General features: G+C 38.2%; 1 protein-coding gene across 1 annotated transcript in view; it reads left to right on the top strand.

Moving 5' to 3' along the window:
* The window catches only part of LOC126260454 (dynein axonemal heavy chain 6), a 1,163,459-nt gene that overhangs the window by 296,544 nt on the left and 850,907 nt on the right, over positions 1-16,008 (top strand). Inside the window, exon 51 of the mRNA XM_049957783.1 lies at positions 9,316-9,444. Coding sequence (XP_049813740.1) covers positions 9,316-9,444 — 129 coding nt within the window. The remainder of the gene's footprint in view (positions 1-9,315; positions 9,445-16,008) is intronic.

Genomic DNA, 16,008 nt, shown 5'->3' with positions numbered 1-16,008 from the left:
TGGAGGGGGTGGGGGGTGAAGAAAAGATATACCAGGTATAGTGGGCAAATGTCAGACACAGTCAATGTCATTTGAGGGCATGATTTGAGAAAGACACAATCTTATCGAGGTAGCTAATTAATATCTTCATAAGTAGGATAAAAATCACTGCCAGTATTGGTATTGCTGATCCCTTAGTACTATTTTCTTAACTTTCATATGTATTTTCTCATGCTGCCAGTTAGTGAGTAGATTTTTTATGTATCCAGTTATACTGTTGTTGTTGTGGTCTTCAGTCCTGAGACTGGTTTGATGCAGCTCTCCATGCTACTCTATTCTGTGCAAGCTGCTTCATCTCGCAGTAACAACTGCAACCTAAATCCTTCTGAATCTGCTTAGTGTATTCATCTCTTGGTCTCCCTCTATGATTTTTACCCTCCACGCTGCCCTCCAATACTAAATTGATGATCCCTTGATGCCTCAGAACACGTCCTACCAACCGATCCCTTCTTCTAGTCAAGTTGTGCCACAAATTTCTCTTCTCCCCAATCCTATTCAATACCTCCTCATTAGTTATGTGATCTACCCATCTAATCTTCAGCATTCTTCTGTAGCACCACATTTCAAAAGCTTCTATTCTCTTCTTGTCCAAACTATTTATCGTCCATGTTTCACTTCCATACATGGCTACACTCCATACAAATACTTTCAGAAACGACTTCCTGACATTTAAATCTATACTCGATGTTAACAAATTTCTCTTCTTCAGAACCACATTCCTTCCCATTGCCAGTCTACATTTTATATCATCTCTAGTTCGACCATCATCAGTTGTTTTGCTCCCCAAATAGCAAAACTCCTTTACTACTTTAAGTGTCTCATTGTCTATACCCTCAGCATCACCAGACTTAAATCGACTACTTCCATTATCCTCGTTTCACTTTTGTTGATGTTCATCTTATATCCTCCTTTCAAGACACTATCCATTCCGTTCAACTGCTCTTCCAAGTCCTTTGCTGTCTCTGACAGAATTACAATGTCATCGGCAAACCTCAAAGTTTTTATTTCTTCTCCCTGGATTTTAATACCTACTCCGAATTTTTCGTTTGTTTCCTTTACTGCTTGCTCAATATACAGATTGAATAACATTGGGGAGAGGCTACAACCCTGTCTCACTCCCTTCCCAACCACTGCTTCCATTTCACGTCCCTCGACTCTTATAACTGACATCTGGTTTCTGTACAAGTTGTAAATAGCCTTTCGCTCCCTGTATTTTACCCCTGCCACCTTCAGAATTTGATAGAGAGTATTCCAGTCAACATTGTCAAAAGCTTACTCTAAGTCTACAAATGCTAGAAACATAGGTTTGCCTTTCCTTAATCTAGCTTCTAAGATAAGTCGTAGGGTCAATATTGCCTCATGTGTTCCTATATTTCTACGGAATCCAAACTGATCTTCCCCGAGGTTGGCTTCTACTAGTTTTTCCATTCGTCTGTAAAGTATTCATGTTAGTATTTTGCAGCCGTGACTTATTAAACTGATAGTTCGGTAATTTTCACATCTGTCAACACCTGCTTTCTTTGGGATTGGAATTATTATATTCTTCTTGAAGTCTGAGGGTATTTCGCCCGTCTCATATATCTTGCTCACCAGATGGTAGAGTTTTGTTAGGACTGGCTCTCCCAAGGCTGTCAGTAGTTCTAATGAAATGTTGTCTACTCCCGGGGCCTTGTTTCGACTCAGGTCTCTCAGTGCTCTGTCAAACTCTTCACGCAGTATCATATCTCCCATTTCATCTTCATCTACATCCTCTTCCATTTCCATAATATGGTCCTCAAGTATAGCGCCCTTGTATAGACCCTCTATGTACTCCTTCCACCTTTCTGGTTTCCCTTCTTTGCTTAGAACTGGGTTTCCATCTGAGCTCTTGATATTCGAACAAGTGGTTCTTTATTCTCCAAAGGTCTCTTTTAATTTTCCTGTAGGCAGTATCTATCTTACCCCTGGTGAGACAAGCCTCTACATCCTTACATTTGTCTTCTAGCCGTCCCTGCTTAGCTATTTTGCACTTCCTGTCGATCTCATTTTTGAGACCTTTGTATTCCTTTTTGCCTGCTTCATTTACTGCATTTATATATTTTCTCCTTTCATCAATTAAGTTCAATATTTCTTCTGTTACCCAAGGATTTCTACTAGCCCTCGTCTTTTTACCTACTTGGTCCTCTGCTGCCTTCACTACTTCATCCCTCAAAGCTACCCATTCTTCTTCTACTGTATTTCTTTCCCCCATTCCTGTCAATTGTTCCCTTATGCTCTACTTGAAACTCTGTACAACCTCTGGTTCTTTCAGGTTATCCAGGTCCCATCTCCTTAAATTGCCACCTTTTTGCAGTTTCTTCAGTTTTAATCTACAGTTCATAACCAATAGATTGTGGTCAGGGTCCACATCTGCCCCTGGAAACATCTTACAATTTAAAACCTGGTTCCTAAATCTCTGTCTTACCATTATATAATCTATCTGAAACGTGTCAGTATCTCCAGGCTTCTTCCATGTATACAACCTTCTTTTATGATTCTTGAACCAAGTGTTAGCTATCATTGAGTTGTGCTCTGTGCAAAATTCTACCAGACGGCTTCCTCTTTCATTTCTTCCCCCCAGTTGATAATCACCTACTACGTTTCCTTCTCTTCCTTTTTCTACTACCATATTCCAGTCACCCATGACTACTAAATTTTCGTCTCCCTTCACTATCTGAATAAGTTCTTTTATCTCATTATACATTTCATCAATTTCTTCATCATCTGCAGAGCTAGTTGGCATATAAACTTGTACTACTGTGGTAGGCGTGGGCTTCATGTCTATCTTGGCCACAATAATGCGTTCACTATGGTGTTTGTAGTAGCTTACCCGCACTCCTACTTTTTTATTCATTATTAAACCTACTCCTGCATTCCCCCGTTTTATTTTGTATTTATAACCCTGTATTCGCCTGACCAGAAGTCTTGTTCCTCCTGCCACCGAACTTCACTAATTCCCACTATATCTAACTTTAAACTATCCATTTCCCTTTTTAAATTTTCTAACCTACCTGCCCGATTAAGGGATCTGACATTCCATGCTCCGATTCGTAGAACGCCAGTTTTCTTTCTCCTGATAACGACGTCCTCCTGAGTAGTCCCCGCCCGGAGATCAGAATGGGAGACTATTTTACCTCCAGAATATTTTATCCAAGAGGATGCCATCATCATTTCACCAGACAGTAAAGCTGCATGCCCTCGGGAAAAATTACGGCTGTAGTTTCCCCTTGCTTTCAGCCGTTTGCAGTACCAGCACAGCAAAGCCATTTTGGTTAGTGTTACAAGGCCAGATCAGTCAATCATCCAGACTGTTGCCCCTGCAACTACTGAAATGGCTGCTGCCCATCTTCAAATTTCAAAAATTGATTATTTTCAATGATATATTAAAATCTTTCAGTAGCTCCTTAGTATCATAGGTTGGTATGGGAGTTATTTCCTCAGTTTTCAGTTGTGTTTCCACTGGGTGTGTCGGGGCATTATGTAAAAAGTGAAGAGTTGTATTTGGCAAAACCTTGGATACAATCCATTTTTCTGCTTTCTGCACTATGAAAACTGTTATACAAGAGATGTGTAGATGGGGAGACTTTCTGGGACAATTGTTTTCAGTGTTTTACTTTGGCCAATTAGCTGATAACCAAAAGCGATAAGCAATGAGTGAACTTTTGCAGTTTTGTCATTTGTTATTCTGGATAACCAGAATTTGTTTACTAAACAGAACATCTGCTTTTATCTGACAATAATTCTGCTGCCTGAGAACTGTGATTGTCCATACCTCATCATTTGTCCATAACATTTTCTGATCATTAATTATTCAAGAAAGGCCCTTTTACCTTATTCAAAACTGTAATACCCAAATTAAAGAAACTGCTACAAGTCAGCGGGTTCATAACATTATAACCATTGTTTATTCCTACAATTTTCTTTTGAATTTTGTTGAAAGAGTTTTGTGCTCTTGCATTTAGTTTCAGTTTGCTTCTGTCTAAAGTTACTAGTTTTTAGAGATGCTCATGTATTTATCTGTTGAGAGGCCAGACAATCACGTGGTTCCTGAAGAGGGGCAGCAGCCTTTTCAGTAGTTGTAGGGTCAACAGTCTGGATGATTGACTGATCTGGCCTTGCAACACTAACCAAAACGGCCTTGCCGTGCTGGTACTGCGAATGGCTGAAAGCAAGGGGAAACTACAGCTGTAATTTTTTCCGAGGGCATGCAGATTTACTGTATGGTTAAATGATGATGGCGTCCTCTTGGGTAAAATATTCCAGAGGTAAAATAGTCCCCCATTCGGATCTTCGGGCGGGGACTACTCAAGAGGATGTCGTTATCAGGAGGCAAACCTACGTTTCTGTTATTTCTCTCTGCATATCTTTAAATACCTCATCAGTTTACGAGCCCAGATATCATGTGGCTTGTGTGAGAGGATTGCCAAACCATTGGATTGTGAGAAGTAAGTTACTCAGATAAACGTTGCCAGCTGGTGTTACTGGGTAAAGTCTCATTACACTGATTACAGTGTGCTTGCATCAAAAGTAATCTGCAGTGCCTGAAGAGGTTTTTGCAAGGCTTAATTGCAAAATTAGACTGGAACAACTATCAAACCTGGAAACTGCAATTGACTTTGATTCTCAGGGCCTTCAAAATTTTTGATGATGTAACTGGAGCACAAGTTCGGCCAGCTAAAACTGACAATACAACCATGAAAATGTAAGTAAGAGGAAAAGCCAGAGCCAAAGTTCTGTCCCTGATTTCCACATCAGTAGACAAAAGTGGAATCAAAAATATTTTAATTTCTGAAGACAGCATATGGAATGTGAAACCAATTGAAATTCATACACGTTGATCACTATGAAAGTGAACGTATACATTACCTACAAATTTGTCAGTAGATTCAACAATGTCCAATAGTGTAGTCAGTAAATATTCTATTTTAAACTTGGTGCTGCTGCACATGTATGCTCTTGTTTTTGGAACTACCATGTCTGTTGCTTATGGTTGGATGTATTAAAACATGTCATCAGTACCTATAGCACTTGAGAATGGCCTATAACTCTAAAATTGGCTAGTCATGTGCAACATGATGAAGTAAATACTTGTTGGTTGATTTGGGGGATGGGACCAAACTGCGAGGTCATCGCTCCCAAATACTTGCTAATTAAGCAACAGTCTGAGTGGAACCATGACACTATCCAGGTACAGCATTGTTTGTTTTCTCATACACAAATCTGGTGTCATTGTTCAATTTCATGAATTGAAGACTCTTGTGTTGAACAAGTTTGGTCAACAAATCAGAAAATTCCATGTGAACAGTAGAACTGAGTATATTAACTGAAATCTAGCAGGAAATGATCACTCCATACACACCAGAGAAGAATCACTGATCTTAACACAAAAAGTTAACACTGCTGTATTGATACTAAATAGAATTCCAACAAAACATTGTTTGAAGCAAACTGTATATATTTGTTGTGGAACAGATGTAACACTACATTGGGCATGGTCACATATTTGAATCAGATGCTTCTGGTCATGTGCAAATAAATTCTGAAGCAAGCCCAATGACAAAGCCTAAAAAGCATTGTTTATGTGGTACCAAGGGGATTCAACATGTTATTGACTTTTTGACTATGCAATCATAAATTTTTCTTATCTCAAGGTATCACATTACGATGAGGTCAGTATCAGTACAACAACAGCAACAAAGAAGTTGAGGACATATACATGAAGGTGAAGGATGATGAAAAACACAAATATGTGGATTATGACAATCATTCATAACCCAACTAGTTATGAATTTTATTTCATGCAACATTAAACACCTAATAGTTTCAGTGAAGTAACTTCCAGTCCAAATAAAAACACTGGAGAGAGGCTTCTCCAGAAGAACTGGAAGCTCACAAATACAACAAAACTTTGAAGATCATTCCTAAAACCAACAGCTAGAAAATTATCAATTCAAGGTCTTGTCTGATACAAATGGTAAGATTGCTTGACACAAAGTACAATTTTATATGAGAGGCTTCGAACAAGAGTACAGCATCAGCTAAAATGAGATTTTCATGCCAATCATAAAATATTACTTGTTCTGAGTTTTTGTGGAAATTGTCACATACAAAGATCTTGAGATGATAAAAAAATGGCTCTGAGCACTATGGGACTTAACTTCTGAGGTCATCAGTCCCCTAGAACTTAGAACTACAGGTGACATCATAGGCTGTAGACAGTTCTCATAACAGACGTGTAGCTTCATCTTACTCTTAGCCTATGATGTCACCTGAGATCAGCCAATAACAGAGCATTTTCAGTCAAGTGTCCAAATCTTGAAATTTAATGATTTTTAACCTTTAATTACATAAAAATAACAGATATTTTGTGAGCACATTGAGCAAAAGTGCTATCTGAATTTTATAGTCATTCACAATATCAACAATGCAGACTATTTTTAACATAGCGAAGTAGCCTATTGAGGTGTTTGGTTGTCATGATGTTAGCAGGAAATTCTGCCATTTACTTTGGCACAGCAGTGGTTTCAACTCCATACAAAGGTGAATGTGGATGTTTGCAGAACAATACCAAAATTAATCCTTAAACTATTCTCTGTTTCTTAATTGTACAACCTTACTGAACTGTCCAATACCTTCACAGTTATTCAGCCAGAAATTTTGTGAATATCCCTCCCCTCCTTCAACAGGTAATATAAACATGGCTGTAGTATACCTAACTGAAATATGTTACCAATTCCCATTAGGATGCACTTCCTCCCAGTCTGGAATTTCCAATCCATCAAGTTGACTACCACACAGAACAGTCTGCCACAAACCTATCATGGAAGCTGGAACTAACAGCCTGAATAGCTATGAGTCATTAGAGAAATAGTGCACCTTTTTGTTTTTACCTGCATCTACTTCATTAAATCAGTATCCTTTCATGTTACTCATCATGCACAGAAACTAGAAGAAGTCAGTGGAATGGGTTAGGTGAGCAATGTATATACATCAAGAGAGTCATGCTGTTTTTGACCAAACACTGGCAGACTTAGGTTGTTATGTGAATGGGAACATTATCATGGTGGAAAACCTAGTCCTTCACCTGGCTCAGGTCATGTATTTTGTATGCATATTGGAAATATTATTAGAACTTCCAAATAGAAGACACGATGATTGATTTGACATGATGGGAGGAGCTCAGCATACACCACTTTTCCACCCCCTCCCCAGCTTACTCTCACCACAAAGACAAAATGACATTTTCTTGATGTGTAATTTCACTTTGATCAATTGAATTTTTATTTTATTTATTAATTAACTTGTCCTTTCATAGATAACATGAACTGTATTAATGCTGACAAGCCATTTTAAGTGAAGTGACAACAATGTCTTTTGTTATCTTTATTGTTGTTTAGTTTTGAGGTCATAACCATAGAGCTATAACTCATCACCAGAAATTATTGTGGGAAAAAATTCTAGGTGTATTTGTCGTTCTTCTTTTAAACCAGAGCATGCTTTCAACCACCACTTCTTTTGCTGAGAGACAAACATGGCAGCTACCCTGTTTACCTCCAAGTCTTCTCTTAAAATTTGCTGAACCCAGCTTCAAGAATAACCAGTAAGCTCTGCCATTTGTTCAGTGGCCTCTCATTGGTCTTCAAGCACAAATTCTTGAATTTCCTCAACTTTTTCATCTGTTTAGGCAGATTATGATGGATATTTAGAGTGAAGTTTGTAAAGAACTGATATGTCATCATTTCTGAAATGTGAAAACTACTAATTCACCTTAGCTCTTCCCACAGAATCAGCTTTGGAAGCTGTTTCTTATCTCACAAAATTTTCTGATCCACTTTGACCCTAACAGGAAGCAAAATTTCTCAGCTGTGCATGTTTACTTACACCCACCACTGGTAAACCAGAAGCATACAAAACAGGAGCAGTGAAAAATCAGTGTAAACTTACTAAATCTTCCTGATTTATGCCAGAGTCAGTACTTAACTTGCAAGGATCCTGTAATGTAACTCTAATGAGAAAATATCTTGCTATCCAATCTTCACCTAGGACAATGCTATTCTTAGAAATTTTGCAGAATCTATCATAAGTGTTGTCAGTTATATTGTGAGGGAGTGTTTACCTGAAGCACATTAGGGAGAATGAAATGACTTTTTGAAGCTACACCAGCAGCTCCGAACTTGGGTCTTCAGCTAAACGTCGGTTTATTAATGTGTTAGGAGTTCATTTACTCTTTGTTGTTTGTATACTTATTTTTTAATTTGACATGTCTAAATATTAATTTTATACAAACATTTATATGTCAATTTGTCACGTAAGCCTTATGAGATATAAATAAACTTTGACTCAGGTTTTACTATCCCAGAATCTACAAGGGCTAGTGTTATCTTCCTACGTGCGTAATGGGAGTACTATTCTCAAAACTGTCACTTTCACAATTCACATGTGTAATGACAGTGATACGTGGTTTTGTGAACATGTGAACTAACTTCAAGATCTTTTATTTCCTGATTTGGGTATGAATCTAGGGTAAATTATTGTATTACTCCATCACCAGCATTAGCAAATGTAACTCGTTACCTTCCATGAAAGATGGTAACAATATTTCCACTGATAGCAATACAGTAATTGCACAGATGCATTGTACAATGATTCTTATTTGTACATCTTGTTACACATAACTCATTGGCAGATTAATTTGTTTCATGAAAGTGCTTTTGTCTACCCCTTCCAGTCCTAATTGGGTAATAAATGTATAACTTAAACTGTCCACATTATTCCTTGCCTTTTTAGAGACATTGTTGTTTGTCTTATTATGCCCAGAATTTATACCTACAACCTTAGTGTAAGAGAAATTTGACATTTTAATTTTATATAAAAAGTGAACTTACATTGGCAGGCTTATGATGTGCAATAAATAATAAAAACTAAGAAGAATACATCTTAATTACATATATTTTAATTTCAGTTAATGCATATGTTGGAACTGAAAATAATAGAAAGTGAACTCCTTTCATACATTGTTGTATTATTCATGATACAACATTTGGTAAGGCTTTTCTTCTGGGAGTAAACTTAACATCTGTCCTTAACTTTTTCTTCAACTTGTTTGCTTCTATTTCCAGTCAAAGACATTGCATACAAGTTCCAGTAGTTAGAGATGAACAATCAACTTTTTTGTTGACACTTAAATAACCTGAACAGTTTTACTGCCTAATAGAGATTGCAATTAGAAATTAAATTTTTAATATATTTCTATTTCAGCAACCGTGGTTGATTGATGTGAACTCAAACCCAGAAGAAGTTAAGCTGACACTGAATATGCTCAGTGAGCAACTGGCAGAATTCCAGAAAAAGGCAGCTGAATACAGAGGATACCAGAGACAATTCAAAGTAAACAAGCAGTCAAGTAGATGAATATAGTTTGGGAAACAAATTTTAGTGCTTCCATCACTATTTACTAACTTTTATGACCACAGTGTGTTTCAGCAGCAGGTTGCTATCATCATGTACATCATGGTTGCATACACATTAAGTTGAAGTGTGATGATTATTCGCTGGATGTGCCACTGAAGTTATGTCCTGAAATTTAACCCTGTATAGAAAGATTCATTTATGGCACATCCTGAAAATAATCCTCATCACACTTTGAATTAATACAGCTATAACTGCGCTGCACCTAGGCAGTACAACAACATACAGAAAGTTCTGGTTGAGAATTATGAATTATTTAGGAATAAAGGAGATGACTTACTAAAGGCAGAAGTGCTGTGTCATTGATAGCTACACAAAGAAAAGGTACATAACTGGGCTAGCTTTCAGAATGAACTTCCTTTTTGAACTTGCACGTGCCCCCTCCTACCCCTACTCGACCCCCCCCCCCTACACACACATACACACCATTAGGTGAGGGGGGGGGGGCAGTGAGTTACCTTAGGTTTAGACTAGGAAAGTTACAGAAGTGAAGGATGTGTTACAAAGATAGCTCCCATCTGCACAGCTCAGAAAAGCTGATGGTGCTGGGAAGGATCCAGATGGTACAGGTTGTGAAGCAGCCATTGAAATCTTGCATGATTGTGTTCTATTGCATGTTGTGCCACTGCAGCAGAACACAACAGGCATGATGTCAATGGCTGCTCCACCACCCATGGTATATCTTGATCCTCCTCGGCTTAAACCTAAGGTAACTTCCCCCACCCTACTCTGAATAGTGCGTATGTGTGTGTGTGTGTGTGTGTGTGTGTGTGTGTGTGTGTGTGTGTGTGTGTGTGTGTGTGAGTGTGTGTGTGCGCGTGCATGCTTGCACATGCACGTGTACACGTACCATTCCCTTCCCCAGTACCCCGACCCATTTTATGTCCCCACATCAGCTAGTTGTGTGCTATTATCTCATGCCCTAGTCTACGAAATCACATGCCAGCCATCTGCTGCCTGCTCTCCCCGACCTGCAGCCCTAGCTAGCCAACAGACAGCTCCCAACTCTCTCCTGAGCCGTTAGACACCCCCTACCCCCCTTCCCCCAGCCAACCCGTTCCCTGCCTCCCACCTCCCTACATCCCTCCCATGACAGGTTTCTGATCAATGCATCTATGTAACTGAAAATATTACCTATCTGAAGAAGAGTGTGGTAACCTGAAACTGGTTATGGCACTGAAAAATAAGTCACTTTTAAAAGTATTCGTGGCAGGTCATGTCACTCACCACCTATCATTAACAACTGTGAAGTTCACAAGATCATATATGGATAAAATACAGTAACATTAAAATCAGAATATGTTTTCCTTGGAGATGTATAATGAGAAGTATAATAACAAAATTATGTACTGTGGGGTGTATAATAAGCTACAAGATGGGATTGTTGATAAATAATTACCCTCAGGAACAGAAACTTGTAATAGGGGAAAGAAGGTTAAAGTGCCCGCTCAAATGGAAATTGTTCTTTCACCAAACTGTAATTATTGATAGAAGTTTGAGACTTACATCTTTTGAATCTATGTTTTTATAAAATATTAGACCAAAAATTTTTTTTGGAAAAAAGTAATACATAGGAACTATATGCATTTTTTTGAAAACTTACACAGAGGCCACTTTTCCTTACCTGAGAGAATAATGCAACCAGTGCCATCACAACAGGATCCCATGTTTGTTGTTCTGATTTCCAGACATTTTCTAATCACCTCAATGCCCTAGTATTTTAAAACAAAACCATGTGGCTGCAGTGTACTGTTTTCAGATAGATTTGGTTTTAAATTTGACATGGTTTTAAAGAATATCAATCAATTCCAAATCATCACAAGTGGATAGAGTGGTGAAATATACCTTTCTATAAGAGGCAGTCAAATGAAAATGAAAATTAAGTGAACTGTTTATTATTTTGAAAGTAATCACCACAACTGTTAATACATTCATCCTACTATGAGAAAGGGTGGTCAATGCCTTCATGGGAAAATGTTTGTGGTTGCCTATTGAACCATGATTGTTGCCAGGTATGCACATCTTCATCTAAAGCAAATCGACCATTTCAAATGTCCTTCTTCATGGTTTCAGAGGTATGGAAATTGGGTGGGAGAGATCAGGACTGTATAGTAGATTTGTAAGGGCTTCCCAGCAAAACTTCTGCAGTGTGTTGTCCAAACAACAGGCATGCCAGCTTGAGAAATATCATGATGACCTTTTTCTTTGACTGCAAGGGCTGGCTGCTCATTGACTTTCTGGAACACTGTGCCGCAATTAACACACAGCGGTATGTGGTCATTTCACAAAAACTGAAGCATGCCATCAAGTCCAGATGCACAGAATTGTTGACAGGTGGCATCATTAGGTTGCAAGATGATGCCTGCCCACATGGTGCCAAAGTTGTTTTGACTGCACTGCAGAAGTTTAGATTGGAAGCCCTTATGCATCCTCCATATAGTCTTGATCTCTACCCGTGCGATTTCCATACATTTGGACCCATGAAGAAAGACATTCATGACTGTTGATTTGCTTTGGATGAAAAGGTGCACATTTGAGTAAAATCATGGTTCTGTAGGTAACCACAAGCATTTCTCCATGAAGGCATTGACTGACTTGTCTCACAGTGGGAGAAATGTATTAACAGTTGCAGTGATTACTTTTGAAATAAAGACTTTCCTTATGTTTTTCCATCTGTTGTGTTTTCCTTTGATTGACCCTCATATATAAAAGCATTCAGAAGTCATTCTCATCTGTAGTGTTTTGCATGATTTATTTATTTATTTACATGTCAAGTTCCATAGGACCAAATTGAGGAGCAAATCTCCAAGGTCATGGAACATGTCAGTGCATGAGATTACAACATAAAAGTAATAACAGATAAAAATAAAATGGTTATGAACCCGAAAAAAAATCTATCCACAACTTTTAAGTAAATGCAATCAACAATACAACAAGAATCAGCTTAATTTGTCAAGTAACTCCTCGACAGAATAGAAGGAGTGAGCCATGAGCAAACTCTTTAGTTTCGATTTGAAAGCATGGGGACTACTGTTAAGATGTTTGAATTCGAGTGGTAGCTTATTGAAAATGGATGCAGCAGTATACTGCACACCTTTGAGCACAAGAGTTAAGGAAGACCTGTCCAAATGCAAGTTTTATTTATGCCGAGTATTAAATGAGTGAAAGCTGCTTATTCTTGGGAATAAGACAATATTGTTAACAAGAAATGACAGTAATGAATATATATATTGAGAGGCCAATGTCAAATTACCCAGACTCGTGAACAAGGTTTGACAAGAGGTTCTTGAAACTGCACTGCTTATTGCCTGAACCACCCGTTTCTGAGCCTAAAATATCCTTTCAGAATGGGAAGAGTTACTCCAAAATATAATATCATATGACATAAGTGAATGAAAATAAGCAAAGTAGACTAATTTTTGTGTTAAATGATCACTCACTTCAGATACTGTTTGAATAGTAAAATTAAGTCATTGAACAAGATCCTGAATGAGAGGTTTCCATGACAGCTTACTACCTACCTGAACACCTAGAAATTTGAACTGTTCAGTTTCACTAATCACATTCCAATTCTGTGAAATTAAAATGTCACATTTTATTGAATTTATTGAATTATGTGTTAGAAACTGTAAAAACTGAGTCTTACTGTGATTTAGTGTTAGTTTATTTTCTACAAGCGATGAACTTGGGTCATGAACTGTACTATTTGAAACCAAGCCAATGTTGTCAACAAGATCCTTTACTACCACACTAGTGTCATCAGCAAACAGAAATATTTTAGAGTTACCCGCAATACTAGAGGGCATATCATTTATATAAATAAGGAACAGGAGTGGCCCCAACACTGATCCCTTGGGCGCCCCCCACTTGACTGTACTCCAAGGAGACCCCACATTGCAGCCATTCTCAACATTGTGAATAATGTCCTTTTGCTGTTTGTTGCTAAAGTAAGAGGTGAACCAGTTGTGATCTACTCCCCATATTCTGTAATGGTCCAACTTCTGGAGCAATATTTTGTGATCAACACAATAAAATGCCTTAATTAAATAAAAAAATAGGCCTAGCTTTCAAAACATTTTGTTTAACCCATCCAGTACCTCACATAGAAAAGAGAATATAGCATTTTCAGTTGTTGAACGACTTCTAAAGTTGAACTGTATGCTTGATAGCAAATCATGTGAAATAAAATGATCAATTACCCTTACATAGACAGCTTTTCAAATAATTTAAGCAAACACCATTCTTGAAGGAAAAATTAAAAATATAGCTAAATACAGGGCTAACATGTGCAGGGCAGTACTTTAATATTCTGCTAGGCACTCCATAATATCCATGAGAGTCATTAGTCTTAAGTGATTTATTTACTCAATCTCCCCCTTGTCTGTATCACAGGGGAGTATTTCAGACATCAATCTCATAAAGGCATTTGCCAAGAAAGTATATGATTCTCTGTAGAAACTAAATGTTTATTTAATTCACCAGCAATGCTCAGAAAATGATTGTTAAATACTGTACATATATTTTTTACTACGAACTGACTATATTGTCGACCTTGTGCTGTTGACCAGACACTTCCTTCACAACTGACCATATGGTTTTATTTTATCCTATGAATTAGTTATTCTATTTGCATACCACGTGCTCTTTGCCTTCCTAATAACATTTTCAAGCACCTTACAATACTGTTTGTGATGTGCTACTATCACTTGACTGTGACTACTTCTAACATTTTCATGTAATTTCTGCTTTGTTCTACATGAGATCCTTATCCCACTAGTCAGACACCTGGCCTGCCTATTACTGCTAGTACCCCATTTAGAATGTTCTAATGGAAAGCAACTCTCGAAGAGAATGAGAGGTGTGTTAAGGAAAGCATTACATTTATCATCTATGTTATCAGCACTATAAACGTCCTGCCACTGTTGTTCCTTGACAAGGTTTAAAAACCTCTCTATTGCTGTTGGATTAACTTTCCTACATAGTTTGTAATTATATGTGACATTTGAGTACAAAAGCCTTTTAGTGTTAAAATTTGTACATAATTGTCTGAAAGACCATTCACCCTTTTACTAACAGAATGCCCATCTAGTAGCCACAGACAATATTTTTATTCATTCTTCATTACTAGATGGGCATGTTGTTGTGCTGAAGACCACAACAACAACATGCCCATCTAGTAATGAAGAATGAATAAAAATATTGTCTGTGGCTGTGCTACTGTTCCCCTGCACCCTAGTTGGAAAATACACAGTTTGCATCAGATCATATGAATTTAGGAGATTTACCAACATCTTTTTTCTTGCACCATCATATACAATTAATTTATATTGAAGTCACCACATATAACTAATTTCTGATACTTCTTACAAAGTGAATCAAGAACCCTCTCTAGCTTGAGCAGAAATACTCTGAGGTCAGAGTTAGGGGACCTATAAACAACAACGTTTAGAAGTTTAGTTTCACTAAATTCAACTTCCCCTGCACAACATTCAAATATCTGTTCAGTGCAGTGTCGCGATATGTCTATGGACTCAAATGGAATACTGCTTTTATGTACATAGCCACTCCCCCACCCTGCAACAAACTCCTTGAGAAACAGCCAGCTAATCTGAATTCTTGTAAAGGAAACTTCTGAATTGTCAAATTATTTAAGTGGTGCTCTGATACACCAATAATTTCAGAGTCAACATCTGTAAGCAGTTCACTAACTTTATCTCTAATACCTCTTATATTTTGATGAAATATGCTAATTCCTTCTCTACTTGGAAACATGACTTCCTCTAAATGTAAGCCTTTAGTTGGAGGGACTTCCTTTAAGCAGGTATACTTATCAGCTGACTTCAGTCTAAAAAAGGTGCAGCTCGTAACACCAAGTACCACACGAATTTTCCCATGAGTGATCCCACCATCACCCACTACACTGTCACCTATAACCTTTGCCAGCCTCCCCTTCCCATACCTATTGAGCTGCAGGCCATGCCTAGTGAAACCCGATCTACTGATAGACCCAACTGACACGACTGAAATGTGACCCAAGCCGTCTGCCATCAGTGCCCTCTCTAGCCCTATGTTAACGCGCCCAACAGCAGCGTCAAGATGAGGGCGATCATGACGCTGAAACAGTTGCACGAAATGCACATTAGTGCCACCAGTGCCATCTTTACCAGGTCACCGCCAACATCATATTCCCCATCCCTATCAAGACTGTTCCCTGCTCAACCCACTATCACTACCTGATCCTCCTTCATAAAATTTTTACATAACTCCCCTAAGCTGTCAGTCACCTGAGCCGACCCTGCACTAGGCTTCACAATGCTGGTGATATGGTTCTCACTCCCCAACACTTCCTGCAACTGCTGGTCCACACCTCTACTGTGTAAACTACCTAGCAGCAGAACGTTCTTCTTTCTGTTAGACTTCGTAACTGACCTATGCCTCCTAACTTCTGAGGACTGCTGCATGTTCCCTACATCTACAGCTAAA

The sequence above is a fragment of the Schistocerca nitens genome, chromosome 5, assembly GCF_023898315.1.
Source record: "Schistocerca nitens isolate TAMUIC-IGC-003100 chromosome 5, iqSchNite1.1, whole genome shotgun sequence".
Taxonomy (NCBI): Eukaryota; Metazoa; Arthropoda; class Insecta; order Orthoptera; family Acrididae; genus Schistocerca; species Schistocerca nitens.
This window is presented reverse-complemented; position numbering and strand designations above follow the sequence as displayed.